Source organism: Gorilla gorilla, chromosome 19 (assembly GCF_029281585.2).
Source record: "Gorilla gorilla gorilla isolate KB3781 chromosome 19, NHGRI_mGorGor1-v2.1_pri, whole genome shotgun sequence".
Lineage (NCBI taxonomy): Eukaryota > Metazoa > Chordata > Mammalia > Primates > Hominidae > Gorilla > Gorilla gorilla.
Window position 1 is genome coordinate 79,736,509 of NC_073243.2, and position 14,835 is coordinate 79,751,343.

Consider the following 14,835-nt stretch of genomic DNA (forward strand, 5'->3'; position numbering starts at 1 on the left):
CTTGAGGCCAGGAGTTTTAGACCAGCCTGGTCAAGAGAACAAGACTCCATCTCTACAAAAAATTAAAAAATAGCCAGGCATGGTGGCATGCACCTGTAGTAGTCTCAGCTACTTAGAAGGCTGAGGTGAGAGGATCATTTGACTCCAGGAGTTTGAGGCTGTAGTGAGCTGTAATGTGCTACTACATTCCAGCCTGGGCAACAGAGTGAGACCCTGTCTTTTAAAAAAAAAAATTAAAAAGTATAATTCAGCTGTAGTATACTTTTTATACATATATATACTTTTTGATAATATTTTTCTCGAAACTCTATACACTGAATTTCCAGGGGGAACATAGACATTTCCAATTATTGTAACAATTCTGTGTTTTTGTTTTTGTTTTTTTTTTTGAGATGAGGGTCTTGCTCTTTTGCCCAAGCTGGAGTGCAGTGGCACGATCATGGCTCACTGCAGCCTGGAATTCCTGGAATAAAGTCATCCTCTTGCCTCAGCCTCCCAAGTAGCTGGGTCTTACTATAGGTGCACACCACTATGCCCAGCTAATTTAAAAAAAAAAACATTTTTGTGTAGAGACTGGGCCTTGCTATGTTGCTTAGGCTGGTCTTGAACTCCTAGCCTCAACCTCTCAAAGTGCTGAAATTACAGGTGTGAGCCACCATGCCCTATCTGTTGTAACAATTCTTTTTTATTTTTATTTTTGAGACAGTCTTGCTCTGTTGCCCAGGCTGGAGTGCAGTGGTGTGATCTTGGCTAACTGCAGCTTCCACCTCCCAGGTTCAAGCAATTCTGCCTCAGCCTCCCAAGTAGCTGGGACTACAGGTATGCGTCACCATGCCTGACTAATTTTTTGTATTTTTTTGTAGAGACAGAGTTTCACCATGTTGGCCAGGCTGATCTTGAACTCCTGACCTCAAGTGGATCTGCCTGCCTTGTAACAATTCTTTTAAAAAAGATTCATTTTTCCTGGTTTTATAGTTGTTTTTACAGGGAAATGAGTAATCATATAGTGTTAGGTGTATATAATTTACAGTGTGTTAGTCTACTGACACAATCTTGTCTTTGTAACTTAGCATGCTCAATAGCCCAGTGTGACAGACTGGAGGCAATTCACACAGTATAAAGATTAGGTCAGAGCAGGACTGGGAGTACATTTTACTGTTTGATTTCTCACTTGCTTGTAGACTGTTGTTACTCTGGCTAAGTGGCTAATATGGGACTCAAAATACTCAAGACAGTAATACCTGTTTGTTTTACCTGTTTTCTTTTTGGGTACTATTCATTTTAACAGGAGTTCACAGAAGAGGTTCAGTGTCAAAGGGAAGAACCACTGGAGACAATTATGGAGGAAAAATCGACTGAACAAAAAGGGTAAGGGGAAAAAAGTGTGACAGTGATTGTCACTGGTTACCTCAGTGAAGCTTTCAGCTTTTTTCCTTCATAATTTACAATACATGATTTAGGGTGGTATTGTGTTTCTAGTGAAACTGTAACTTCAGTTTATAGTTATGGTAAAATGATTTTTGGTAAATGTTATACTTCTATGTATTGATAGAGTGAAATAAATAATGATATCTAAAATGCCTTTTGTTCTCTCATCACTATCAGCCTTATCAAAATAAAGCTGTAAATAGGCCAAAGCTTATTTAGCTGCTAAGTAGGGAACCACTTTTCATACTTATTCCATTTTTATTGAATCAAATAAAGAATGATTATAAATTATTTTATGTATGTATAAAATCTTTCACTGTTGTGATGATTACTATACACTATTCATTAGGGCTATGATGTACATATACACTGCCGGCTAGCTTATTGCTTCAAGGAGAGCTGAAGGCAGTTTTCATGTGTTGCAGTTTGGACATGATTTCTAAATCTTTAGAATTTTAGAAGTTCTAAATTTTAGAATTCCCTTAGATAAGAAAGGCAACATGGCCAGGCGTGGTGGCTCATGCCTGTAATCCCAGCATTCTGGGAGGCCGAGGCGGGTGGATCATGAGGTCAAGAGATCAAGACCATCCTGGCTAACGCAGTGAAACCCTGTCTCTACTAAAAATACAAAAAATTAACCGGGTGTGGTGGCAGGCGCTTGTAGTTACAGCTACTCGGGAGGCTGAGGCAGGAGAATGGTGTGACCTGGGGAGGCAGAGCTTGCAGTGAGCCGAGATCGGGCCACTGCACTCCAGCCTGGGCAACAGAGCAAGACTCCGTCTCAAAAAAAAAAAAAAAAAAGGCAACATAATTAGATTTTCTTTTTCTTTTCAGTATGCAAATTTTGTTAGTTTTTCTATGGACAGTTAAAAAGAATATATTTAATACTATGGGCCTTTACAAGTAATTTAGATACTTCTATTCATAAAAATGATTCCTTCGGAAAATTACCCAAGAAGAGAGAGAGAGAAGACAAACACTAATCTTTACAGTTTCTTTTTTCTTTTCTTTCTTTTCTTTTTTTTTTTTTTTTGGAAACAGGGTCTTGCTCTGTTGCCCAGGTGTGCACCACCATGCCTAGCTAATTTTTTCGTATTTTTTTTAGAGATGGGATTCGCCATGTCGCCCAGGCTGGTCTCGAACTCCTGAGCTCAGGTGATCCGCCTGCCTTGGCCTCCCACAGTGCTGGGATTACAGTCGTGAGCCATCGTGCCCAGCCTCTTTACAGTTTCAAATGTGACAATGGGCTCTAGGGTTCTGAGCATAGTGTCTCCCTCTTCTATAGGTGAAATTTGGGTCTTAACTAACCTCATGTCCCCTCATTTTGGGTTCTGTTGTTTTCATTGCTGAGCAGTCAGCAGTATTTAAGTGGTGTTTTAAGTCATCCAGACATATTTTTTTGCTTTTGCTTAGATCTGTTACTAATTGTTATGGAGACAAATGTAAACATTGTAATTATGAGCTAAACATTATAGAAGATTAGAGGATGTTTAGACTCTTAGATGGCTGAGCATAGATCACTCATACCTCAGATAATGCAAAGAATATCTTGCTTACTAATCACCTGTTAATTTTTATTGATAGTATGATCGAAGCCTTTTCACATCCTGAGCATACCACTCCTCAATCAATGCAAGTAGATACAAGTTCAGAAATTTCTAGGTAAGAAGTTTTGCCTACTATACCATTTAAAAATCGTTGTGTTTTACAAATCACAGAGTGAAAGTATGCCGACTGTACCATTTTTGAAACAATTGCTACATTTTGACTAAAAACTAAGAAAATAAATGAAAGCAACATAAAACATTGAAAGAGCAGCATAAGCACACAGATCTGACATCTTTCATTACTGAGTTTCCACTAGCAATTGTATTTTAAAGTTATACAGGAACTATGTTAGAACAGTCTTTTCTGAAAAAAAGTAGTAATATATTATTGAAAGATGAAGTTGTTGCTCATTTTCAGCTTCTAACTGATTTCTTGTAGTGTTTGAAATGCTTTTAATTCTCTCATGGAACAGACTCATCCGGTTCTTTTGAACAGAGTGCTTAGTGTTTAGAAATCTTGCCGAAATAGGAAAATATAGCGCAGCTTTACCTCAGAAAAAAATTTTCATAGTTAGAATCGATCTCCTTGAGACCTGTTGAAAGCAAAGCCCAATAAAGTTGTTTTAAAATGGGCAGATCTGTTTGTGCAAGGAGACCTTCTTCACAAAATGTTGTTGCGTCTGCATGAGTCCTCATACCCAGATCCGGCCCTTTTGCTACACTCAGTTTAAAGAGCTTCTGAGACTGGCCTGGACTGTGCACATCCAGCTGTCCCTACAGCTCAGTTTACCCCTACACCTGCCCCTACTGTCCCAAGGCCTTCTTGAGTGCCAGTCACTTGTGCAAGCATGAATGCACCCACCCTGTGCCCAAGGGGACCTCTACAGCCCTGGAGCCCCTTGTGGCTTTACTAGGAATGCCTGAAGAGGGGTCAGCCTGAAACCCATTCCCCCTTCCATCACACTTCAGGAAGCCAGTCGCCAGAGGGTGCCTCCTAAACCTTCTTTGGCTCCGCTCACTCTTTAGATTCCAGATCCCTGTCACTGGGCAACTAACTCCCTTGTCACCCAGCTAAGAAAGCTGGGGACAGTGGAGGCTGGCAGCAGCTGTGAGAAACATGATTCTCAAGGAGCAACACTCAAAGCTTTCACTTTGGCAGAAAAGGAAAAGGTAGATCAGTTGTAATGCCTATTTTTTGTGAATTTGCCAAATAAAGTTTTTTTATTGGGTGTGTTAAGATGCTCGATAAAAGGCAAATATTATTGCCAAATGGGAATGAGTGTAAACCTAAATAAGTCTATATGAAATTTAATATGTTCTTTTCTTTTTTGGAAACAGTGATCTGTTTGAATCTGATAACTGCCTGCTCCCTTGCTTAGTTTATAAAATGTAGAAAACTTTGAGTATCTGCTATGTTTGAGGAGTCATCCCCCAACAGTCATTTTGTTTTTAAAAAAAAAAAAACCTAAACACCTTGCTTTGATCCTTAATTTTTATTTGTAAATAAGCATTTTTTATTAGGGTTTATGGTACATTTAAACTCTGAGGTTTGCTTGGAAATGAAATGTTCACAGTACTATTGTTTCACATTTAATGATGATAAACAGTAGTTTTCTCTACTGATCCTAGAATTAAGTTTTTTAAACCCAGTTTTTCCCTAGTTTTCTTAACTCTATGCTGGATCATTAATTTTAGTCAAAAACATATTTCTAAGCCAAATTACAAATTGTGAAGTCTGTACAGCTAATCAGAATGATTCCACAGGTCTCAAATTCAGATGTCCACAGGGACCAGGCAAGTAAAATATATGTCAGCTCTTGGGTTTGCAACACCCTATGAAGCAGCCCATCACTGACTAGACAATCCCTTAATAAAGATGAAAATTGAGCTGATGACGAAAGTGTCTTGGGGGCTGACGGGCACTAGAGAGAAAGGCTTTAGGGTTTAAATTTCTAGAAAACTACTAGAATAACCTTTAAATTGGAAGACAAAAGTGGGATCAAATATTCTGATCATAGACATTCAATTTGTTTTTTGTCAATTTAATGCATGTTTTTTATTTAAATGCTTTCCACGCAGTGCACAGATTTCTACATATAAAGACAAATCTTCCTCAGTTCCACTTCTGATATCAAATGGAGTCAATGTTGCTTCACAACCACCTGTTCCAACACCTCAGAAGACCCAGAGAAATGAATGCACGGCTCAGTTACCAGATTGTTCGGAGTCTGTTAGGCAGATGCTGCAAGATGAAATGTTTAAATTAGTTCAGGTAAGCACATCTCTGTATAAGTAAGTAAATCTACACATAGTGTACATGTAGGGTTTTAAAATATTAATAGATTTCCAGAAGTTGACAAGGTAAAATTATATCGCAAGCATTTCTCTGCTTTGGGTACTTTTCATTCAAGTGTTTATAACTGGTTGGGCGCAGTGGCTCACGTTTGTAATCCCAGCACTTTGGGAGGTCAAGGTAGGAGGATTGCTTGAGGCCAGGAGTTTGAAACCAGTGAGACTGAGTTGGCCAACATAGTGAGACTCTGCTAGGAAACTCTACTAGGAAAAAAAAATTCTACTAGGAAAAAAAAGACCTCTGGGGCCCAGAGGTCTAGGCTAAGCTACCTACTTCTCACAGTGACCTATTTTTACTGAGCTCTTTGGGATGCAGCTGCTCACAAAAGTGAGGTGGGGAGTAATCAAACCAGATTAGTGGGCTCCTACTCAAAAGTATCCAAGGTTTATTTTCCAGCTGACACTATCACATATTTCTTATCCATATTTCTTGTGCTTGAGTTGAAACTGTCAGCTGCATTTCAAATTACTGTTCACTTTGACTTTCATCATACCTGGCTATCCTTTTTTTCTGTTTACCAACAATGGTTAATTATTTACCTTTTTAGAAACATTAGTTTCCTTCAGATCTAAACCTCTGCTCATTTGTCCTACATTCACTTCCATATCCTTTTATGTGATGTAATATATACCATTTCCATATTGATGATTCTCGGCACTAATTTTCTTTTTAAAAAATTTTTTTATATTTTTATTTTTTGAGATGGAGTCTCACTCTGTTGCCCAGGCTGGAGTGCAGTGGCGCGATCTCGGCTCACTGCAACCTCTGCCTCCCAGGTTCAAGCGTCTTCTGCCTCAGCCTCCTGAGTAGCTGGGATTATAGGCATGTACCACCTTGCCTGGCTAATTTTTATATTTTTAGTAAAGATGGAGTTTCACCATGTTGGCCAGGCTGGTCTCAAACTCCTGACCTCAGGTGATCTGCCTGCCTTGTCCTCCCAAAGTGCTAGGATTACAGGCGTGAGCTGCTGTGCCCAGCTGCACTAATTTTCTCTTTGAACTTAGGGGCCTTGATGAGAATAGTTGTTCAGCGTGTCCCCCTGTCCCATGAAACTTACTGAAACTAATTTTATTCTTGTTCTCCCTAGTCCCTTCTTTCCTTTTTCTGTTTAGTAGCACCACTGATTCTACCAGCTTAATGTTTTAGAGACATCTCTCAAACCGTTAGATGGATTACTTGGGGACTTCACTGGTCACTGTCCTATATATTTAACACATTATCCAGATAATTCTGATACACACAAAAGATTAAGAATCACTATCTTCAAAAGTCATCTTTGCCTTCTTTCACAACCCTTACCCAGTGTTTTACTATGCCCTCTTGAATTTTTTGCCCATACTATATGTCGGTAATAGCCACTTGCTATTTCTATAGCAGTGGCTAACCTTAGCTTCTTAGTTTCATTCTTCCATCGTCTTCTATATTCTAGGACACTTTCTTCAGGTATTATTTTAATGATAATAATCTGAATGTAAGAATCAGCTTTGGTGCAATTAAAAAGTATGCATGCTTAGGTCCTGTACTCTGGAGATTGATTCAGTATAACTGTAGTGGAACTTGCCTTAACTCCTGCAATTTGTATTATTTATAATAAAAGGCTCCACAGGTAATTCTAATGGATTTCTTCACAGTCTAGTTGTGCTGTTTACTTAATCACAGTTGGGGTCATAGGGTAACTTAGGGTACCTCTGCAGATTATGATCTGTATCATGTCTCATGGATACCTAAGGATATGGGATATTGCTTATAAAATATCTTATTAAAAAAAGGGAATGAAATTATTGCTTTTTTATGATAGTGAAGCCACTTTAAAGGTTTCATATACCCTTTCATATAGCTCAGAGTTAATATATTTTGATCAGTATTTTATGAAAAAATATTTTTTCTATAATATGTGCATGTTAATGTCTCTGAAGCATTAGTGTTTAATTTCTTTTGAAGATGGCATGGCAGAGGCCATAAGCTCGTGGTTTTTTGAATCTTGTTCATTTTTATATCCTTGTAGTGCCTGAATTAACTATACCTATTAAATCATAATCATATTCTCAGAAGGGCCATGAACATGTAGATATTCTGGAAACTGAGCCTGTAGCTCTGACAGTTTTTTTTTTTAATCAAATTTAATTAATTTATTTTTCAATCCTGTTCCTTCTGTAAGTTATTGCTTTTATTATTGAAACTTTATTATTTAGTATCAGGAGCCTTGAAAATGTTCATTTCCTTTACACTCAATAGCCTTTTAAGGATTCTATCCAGAGGAAGTAATGAAAGATTTGGACAAAGCTTTATGCACAAAAATAATTATCACATTAGTACTTATAATTGTGGTTTTCTGAATGTGTTGGGATTACTGCTGGGGGTGTGGTATGGTGAGATGGGGTCCCTCCTATCAGTTTTTGGCCAGGTCAGCTCTGTTTTTATGTTAGGCTTCCTCAGAGCTTTCTCTTGATGAAAGAGTTCCAAGTCTGAAAATGTTTGAAAATACCAACGTATGTAAAATATTAGAATAATTAGGAAGAATATAAATACCTAGTAATAGGGAGAAGGACAAGTAAATTGTGTTGTGGTCATGTAGAATGTTATGAAGTCACTAAACATGTTTAATAAGGGTTTTTAGTAGCACTAGGAAAGGATGTAAAACTGAATAGACAGTATGATTTCAGTAATTTAAACAATAGATATGTGTGGAACAAAGTACTCCCATTGCTTGCTTCTAGATTGTGGGAATGAGGATAATATATATTTTTTTGCCTTATACTTTTTTTTTTTTTTGAGACAGACCCTCACTCTTGTTGCCCAGGCTGGAGTGCAATGGTGCGATTTTGGCTCGCTGCAACCTCCGCCTCCCAGGTTCAAGCGATTCTCCTGCCTCAGCCTCCCGAGTAGCTGGGATTACAGGTGTGAGCCGCTGTGCCTGGCCCTGACTCATACTTTTTTATATGTTTCCAGTTTCCACATTGACCATAACTGTGCCCATAATCAGAAACAATTATTGGTGCTATAAACAGTTAATTGTCCCTCATTATAAAGCAATTATGACCTCAATTCAAAAATCTAGAACAGATTAAAAAAACCCAAAGGAAACAATATTGAACATGAATATAGAATAAGTCTTAAGTACTAGTAAATAAGCTTATTTTTATTTTACGTCATCTCAAAAAGGATTTAACGGACTGGTCGCAGTGGCTCACGCCTGTAATCTCAGCACTTTAGGAGCTTCAGGCAAGAGGATCACTTGAGCCCGGGAGTTCGAGACCATCCTTGCCAATGTAGTGAGACCCCCATCTCCACAAAAAATAAAAAAGCCAAGTGTGGTGGTGTGCATCTGTAATTCCAGCTACTCAGGAGAATGAGGTGGGAGGATCACTTGAGCCTGGGAAGTCAAAGTTGGAGTGAGCCATGGTTGCACCACTGTACTCCAGCCTGAGTGACAGAGTGAGACTCTGTCTCAAAAACAAAAAAGAATTTAATGAAGTGAAATGCATAGATTAGGAAGAAAGAAGGGAAACTGGAAAACTAAGGAAAACAAATTAAGTTAATTAATATAAAACATGAGAAACAGAGTCTTAAATACCAGGCTATGGGTAGGCCAAAAAACCTAGTTGCCATCATTCCTCTCTTTCCCTCATACCTCACATCCAATCTCCAATCCATTAAGTCTTACTAGCTCTGTCTTGAAGGCATATTACCAGATCTCTCCAATTCTCTGTCTCCATTACTACCACTTTAGTCTAATCCTATATCACTTCAGTGTTAGTAGCCACTAAAGTCTCCCAGCTTCCATTCCATTCTTGACTGGACTACTATAGTAGAAAAAGGAGCAAAATATAGATACAGGGATGCAATATAGAATCGTGATTAAGAGAGTGAGTTCTGGAGCCAGATAGGGCTCCTTCACTTTAAAGCTGTGTGATTTTGGGCACATTATTTAACCTCTCTGTGTCTGTCTTTCCTCCTCTATAAAATGGGACTGATAAAATTCTCCACTCAGATTATGTGGATGGATTAAATGAGTGAATGAATGTATAAAGAACCCTTAGAATAGTATCTGGTATTTAAAGTGTTCAGTGTTAGCTATTATCATTAAGGTCATTTATTTCAATAGGATAGCAAAAGAGGAATTGAAAAACAAATTTAACATGATATCTAATAAAAAACTTAAACTAAAAGGAAACTTTCATATCATTTGAAGGAATTCACTCATGCATCATACCAACAGTCAGTGTTGTACATAATTAAGGAGCAACAGAGGTAACAATCATATTATTATTTAATATTATCCTAGACATTTTTGCCAGTTAAACTAAAATGATCAAGACTGCATTATAAGGAAGAGGTGGGAATATTGGTGTAGTTTATATGACTCTACCTGAAACAAAAGGAACTAACCAAAACTGTTAGATTCATTTAATAATGTTCAGTTTAAAGTGTTAAATGTGAAAGATAACTTTTTCACAATAGGAATAACAACAAATAATTAGGTGTAGTCCAGGAGTTTGAGATTGCAGTGAGCCAGCCATGATCTTGCCACTGTACTCCAGCCTGGGGACAGAGTGAGACTGTCTCAAAAGTAATAAAGTTAGGGAGAGATGGGCCTGAATATAAAGAATAGTATAAAGCTTTTCAAGACATAACATTTAAGTAAGTCAGGCCGGTGTAGTGCTTACACCTGTAATCCCAGCACTTGGGGAGGTCAAGGGGGGCTGGATCACCTGAGCTCAGGAGTTCAAGAACAGCCTGATCAACATGGCGAAACCCCATCTTTACCAAAAATACAAAAAATAATTAGCCGGGTATAGTGGTGAGCACCTGTGGTCCCAGTTACTCAGGAGGCTAAGGCAGGAGGATCACTTGAGCCTGGGAGGCGGAGGTTGCAATGAGCTAAAAATCATACCACTGTACTCCAGGCTGGGTGACAGTGAGATTCCATCTTAAAAAAAATTGAAATAAGTCAGAACCACTAAATAATTGGTAAATATTTCTCAAATTTTTCCCACAGAGGTTAAATAATTAGTCCAATTTATTTATTTGCCTACTTTAGCTATTAAGTGACAGAGTTGTTATGCACACGTAGGCTATCTGTGCTTTTTTTTTTTTCCTTTTACGCTTTTTGTCTGTTTTTGTAGAAATGGGGTCTCGCCATGTTGCCTAGGCTGGTTTCAAACTTCTGGCCTTACGAGATCCTCCTACCTTGGCCTCCCCAAGTGCTAAGATTAAAGGTGTGAGCCACAGGCAGGTGAGCCACCGTGCCCAGCCTAACCATGCTTTTACAGTATGATGCTGCCTCCCATACTTAGAAGCCTGTGGAATTGAGTGTGGAGCCTGTTTTAAGTGTATATTAGTTAGTGTATTATTAATTTGGCTGCCAGTGACAGAAAATGCAAAACAACAGTGGCTTAAACAAGATAGAAGTCTTTTCTCTCCTTCACATTAATGAATAAGGAGTTAAATGGAATAGAACTAGTTTGCAGGTCCAGGATATCTCAGATCTCGTCTGCGTCTGTCTTTTTTTCTGCCATCTTTAGTACACAGGCTTCAAGTTAGATGCTGTAGCTGTAGCCATTAATTTTGCATTTTTGTCAGTAAGAAGGTAGAGGGACAAGGTCAAGCGCAGTGGCTCATGCCTGTAATCCCAGCACTTTGGAAGCCTGAGGTGGGTGGATCACCTAAGGTCAGGAGTTTGAGACCAGCCTGGCCAACATAGTGAAACCCCATCTCTACTAAAAATATAAAAAAATTAGCCAGGTGTCGTGGCACGCGCCTGTAATCCCAGCTACTCAGGAGACTGAGGCAGGAGAATCACTTGAACCTGGGAGGTGGAGGTTCCAGTGAGCCGATATCGCACCACTGCACTCCAGCTTGGGAGACAGAGCGAGACACTTGGCTCAAAAAATTGAAAAAAGAAGGTAGAGGGATAAGGATAAAGAAGCCTCCTCATTTTGAACTTTGTATCTTTGTTTAACTTGAGAAGTGTAATAGTTTCTCTTTTTTGGAGGCCAGGAGTCTACCTAAAATTTAATGCTTCCAATACAAAGAATGGATGATAAGGGGCAACTAGCAACTAAGCAGTGAGTATCTATATTCAATATTTGTTGCTTTCAGTTATAGCAATGAGAAGTTATTTATTTACTTTGGATTTTTTTTGGGTCTTTTTAGCCATTGTGAATGGTTCTTTAATATTATGTGTGTGTGTTTGTGTGTGTGTGTGTGTGTATTATATATAATATATATAGCATGTGTGCTTATTTGATTTTATTTCATACTCGTGAACATTAGCTACCTTTCTCCAAAGGAATAAAAAGTGTAAAGTTTATTGGTACTAATGCAATCTTTAAACTCTTAAGATTTGGTCAGAGTATTAACATGCATGAATTTCATTTTTATTATTTTTTTTTAGATGGAGTTTCATCTTGTTGCCCAGGCTGGAGTGCAATGGTGTGATCTTGGCTCGCTGCAACCTCCGCCTCCTGGGTTGAAGTGATTCTCCTGCCTGAGCCTCCCGAGTAGCTGGGATTACAGGCACCTGCCACCATGCCCAGCTAATTTTTGTATTTTTAGTAGAGATGGGGTTTCACCATGTTGGTCAGGCTGGTCTCGAACTCCTGACCTCAGGTGATCCACCCGCCTCGGCCTCCTAAAGTGCTGGGATTACAGGCGTGAGCCACCATGCCTGGCCGAATTTCATTTGAATTCTTTTGTGTCTGGTTCTGCTGTGTAGTTATTCTACTGTTTCTCTTCGGAAATGAGATGTTATCTTTTTGGTTTATTTATTAAGGGAAGATTCCAAAAAACTAGCCTCAGCCGAGATTTTTGTCAAGCTTGACTGTGTATCTGTCAGGTTTGTTTATACTGAGGATCACTGAAGCACTCATAAGGAAAATGAAGGTATAGAAACTGCCTTTTTCCTTGCTCCCACTAACAAATGTGAGAAACTGGCCTTACTTTTTTTTTTTTTTGGAGATGGAGTTTTGCTCTTGTTGCCCAGGCTGGAGTGCAGTGGTGCGATCTCGTCCCCCTGCAACCTCTGACTTCTGGGTTCAAGCGATTCTCCCGCCTCAGCTTCCCGAGTAACTGGGATTACAGGTGTGCGCCAGGATGCCCGGCTAATTTTTGTATTTTTAGTAGAGACGGGTGTTCACCATGCTGGCCAGGCTGGTCACGAACTCCTGAACATCAGGTGATCCACCCACCTCGGCCTCCCAAAGTGCTGGGATTACAGGCGTGAGCCACCATGCCCGGCCGAGAAACTGGCTTTTTTTAAGAGAATGTTTTAGTTATTCACTCTTTCCCGTTATTTTTCAGAACTATTATAATTCGTTCCTCAGTTAGCAGTGGCTTTATCAGTAATTCAGAATATTTTTTCAAAGACATGTCAAATCTTTCATCACAATAGGCAAATATATAGAAGACCTGATGCATAAATGTTTCAGACTTCACCAATCTCTATTTTGCCCATTCATTTTCTCTGAGAAAGGGGTCCACTAGTGTTTTTTTTTTTTTTTAAGGGATAGGGTTTTGCTATGATGCACAGGCTGGTCTAAAACTCTTAGGCTCAAGCAGTGCTTCTGCCTAAGCCTCCTGAGTAGCTAGGACTACAGGCGAATGTGAGTCCACCCAGCTTGGAGTTTGTTAGGTTTTTTTTTTGTTTTGTTTTTTCTATTTTAGAGACAAGGTCTTCCCATGTTGCCAAGGGTGGTCTCGAACTCCTGGGCTCAAGAAATCTGCCTGCCATGGCCTCCCAAAGTGCTGGGATTATAGTTGTCAGCCACTGTGCCTGGCCTGAGTCTGCTAGTTTTGACTTGAGTACTGATGAAAACTTTAATGCTACTTTCTCATTCCTCCAGTTTCTGCTTGTTAAAATTCTGTGTACCCTTTAGGGACCATTTGAAATATAATTTCCTCTAAGCAACCTCTCCAGATGCTAGCTGCATTTGCTACTTCCCAGGCTTGGTTTCTGGCTTCTTGTTGTTAAATCGTTATTTGTGTGCTTGTCCTAACTCCCTTACCTTTCTTTTCCAATCATATATTAAGACCTCAAGTACAGGAACTTTTGTATGAAAGGTATGGTGGTTTTTTAAAAGTCCTGTGTCTTCTAATGCAATACCTTATAAATGGTATGTGCAGAGTACATATTTGTTAAATGGAATTGAACATTTTTGGTTTTTATAAATGAAAAGCTTGTGACATTCAAATGTGTTTTTTCTTTATGACACATAGCCCTTAGTTTCTATATGGAAAATGGAAGTAGGTATGGAAGTGTGAACAAAGGAAATGTGAGCATAGAACTGTAAATAAACATCTATTTCCATAAGAACCGTTATACATGCCTTGCCCTAACCTTACAATTTAGATACATTATAGTTTAATAATTGTAAGAGCTGCCTCAAGATAGAGATGACTTAGTTAATTAAATTTATAGATTAAAACTTTATTCTCGCTTTAGTTTGATAACTTATGAACCTACCTGGCAAATGAATCAGAAAAAGTTGTAGTTTTCTTTCCTTAAAACAGTTACACAATACTTTCTAAAAAGTGTGATTGTTTTTATTAAGGTGTAACTATTTGTTTTTTTGTTTTTTATTTTTATTTTGTGGAAATAAGGTCTTGCTGTGTTGCCCAGGTTGGTCTCAAACTCCTGGCCTCAAGCAGCTTTCCTGTCTCGGCCTCCCAAAGTGCTGGATAACAGGTGTAAGCCACCATACCTTGCTTTTAAGGTGTTATTTAATATAATAATGTGCACAGATCTTAAAGGTTCAGTTTGGTGAGTTTTGACAGTTGTATATATTATGTGTAACCACCATCCCAAATAAGGTACAGAACATTTCTGTCATCTCTATCGTTCCTTGTGCCCCTCCTAGTTACAATACTGTTTAAAAATGATTTTTTTTTTTTGGCCAGATGCAGTGGCTCACACGTGTAATTCTAGCACTTTGGGAGGCCAGGGCGGGTGGATCAGTTGAGGTCATGAGTTCAAGACCAACCTGGCCAACATGGCCAAACCCCGTCTCTACTAAAAATACAAAAATTATCCGGGTGTGTTGGCACACACCTGTAATTCCAGCTACTCGGGAGGCTGAGACATGAGAATCGCTTGAACCTGGGAGGTGGAGGTTGTAGTGAGCTGATATCATGCCACTGTACTCCTGCCTGGGGTACAGAATGAGACTCCGTCTTGATTTGAAAAAAACAAAAAAGATTTTTTGATAGCTCTAAAATTGGAAGCAAAATTACCAGAGTACTTACTAGTAGGTACGTTATAAACCACACTGTCCCAACTGTGATTAATTTTTTTGTTTCTTATATGTATTTTACTTCAGTTACTAGTTAGTAGTTGGATTTAGTTTTACTGCTAAAGGCACTATATTAAAAATATTAATTATATTATAATTTCTTTTTGATAAACTTTTTTTTACTTATTTTATTCCATTTTGTTTATAATGGTAATAAAATTGTTCTTTCCAGTAGAATTTGAAGGATTATGATTATTTTTCTTAGAACTAAGTAAAA

At 38.6% G+C, this 14,835-nt stretch overlaps 1 protein-coding gene across 5 annotated transcripts in view; it reads left to right on the forward strand.

Moving 5' to 3' along the window:
* LOC115933170 (ciliogenesis and planar polarity effector 1-like) overlaps positions 1-14,835 on the forward strand; it is a 57,861-nt gene that overhangs the window by 4,282 nt on the left and 38,744 nt on the right. For 4 of the 5 annotated variants that reach the window (XR_008673232.2, XR_008673233.2, XR_008673235.2 and 1 more), the window contains exons 5-7: positions 1,289-1,368; positions 3,013-3,090; positions 5,055-5,247. Coding sequence is in view for 2 of the 5 variants with exons in the window: in XM_055367556.2 (XP_055223531.2) it covers positions 1,289-1,368; positions 3,013-3,090; positions 5,055-5,247 (351 nt within the window). In the remaining 3 variants the exon portion in view is untranslated. Of the gene's footprint in view, positions 1-1,288; positions 1,369-3,012; positions 3,091-5,054; positions 5,248-11,328; positions 11,372-14,835 lie in introns of those variants that run through there. The other variant, XM_031003553.3, reaches the window with a different exon arrangement.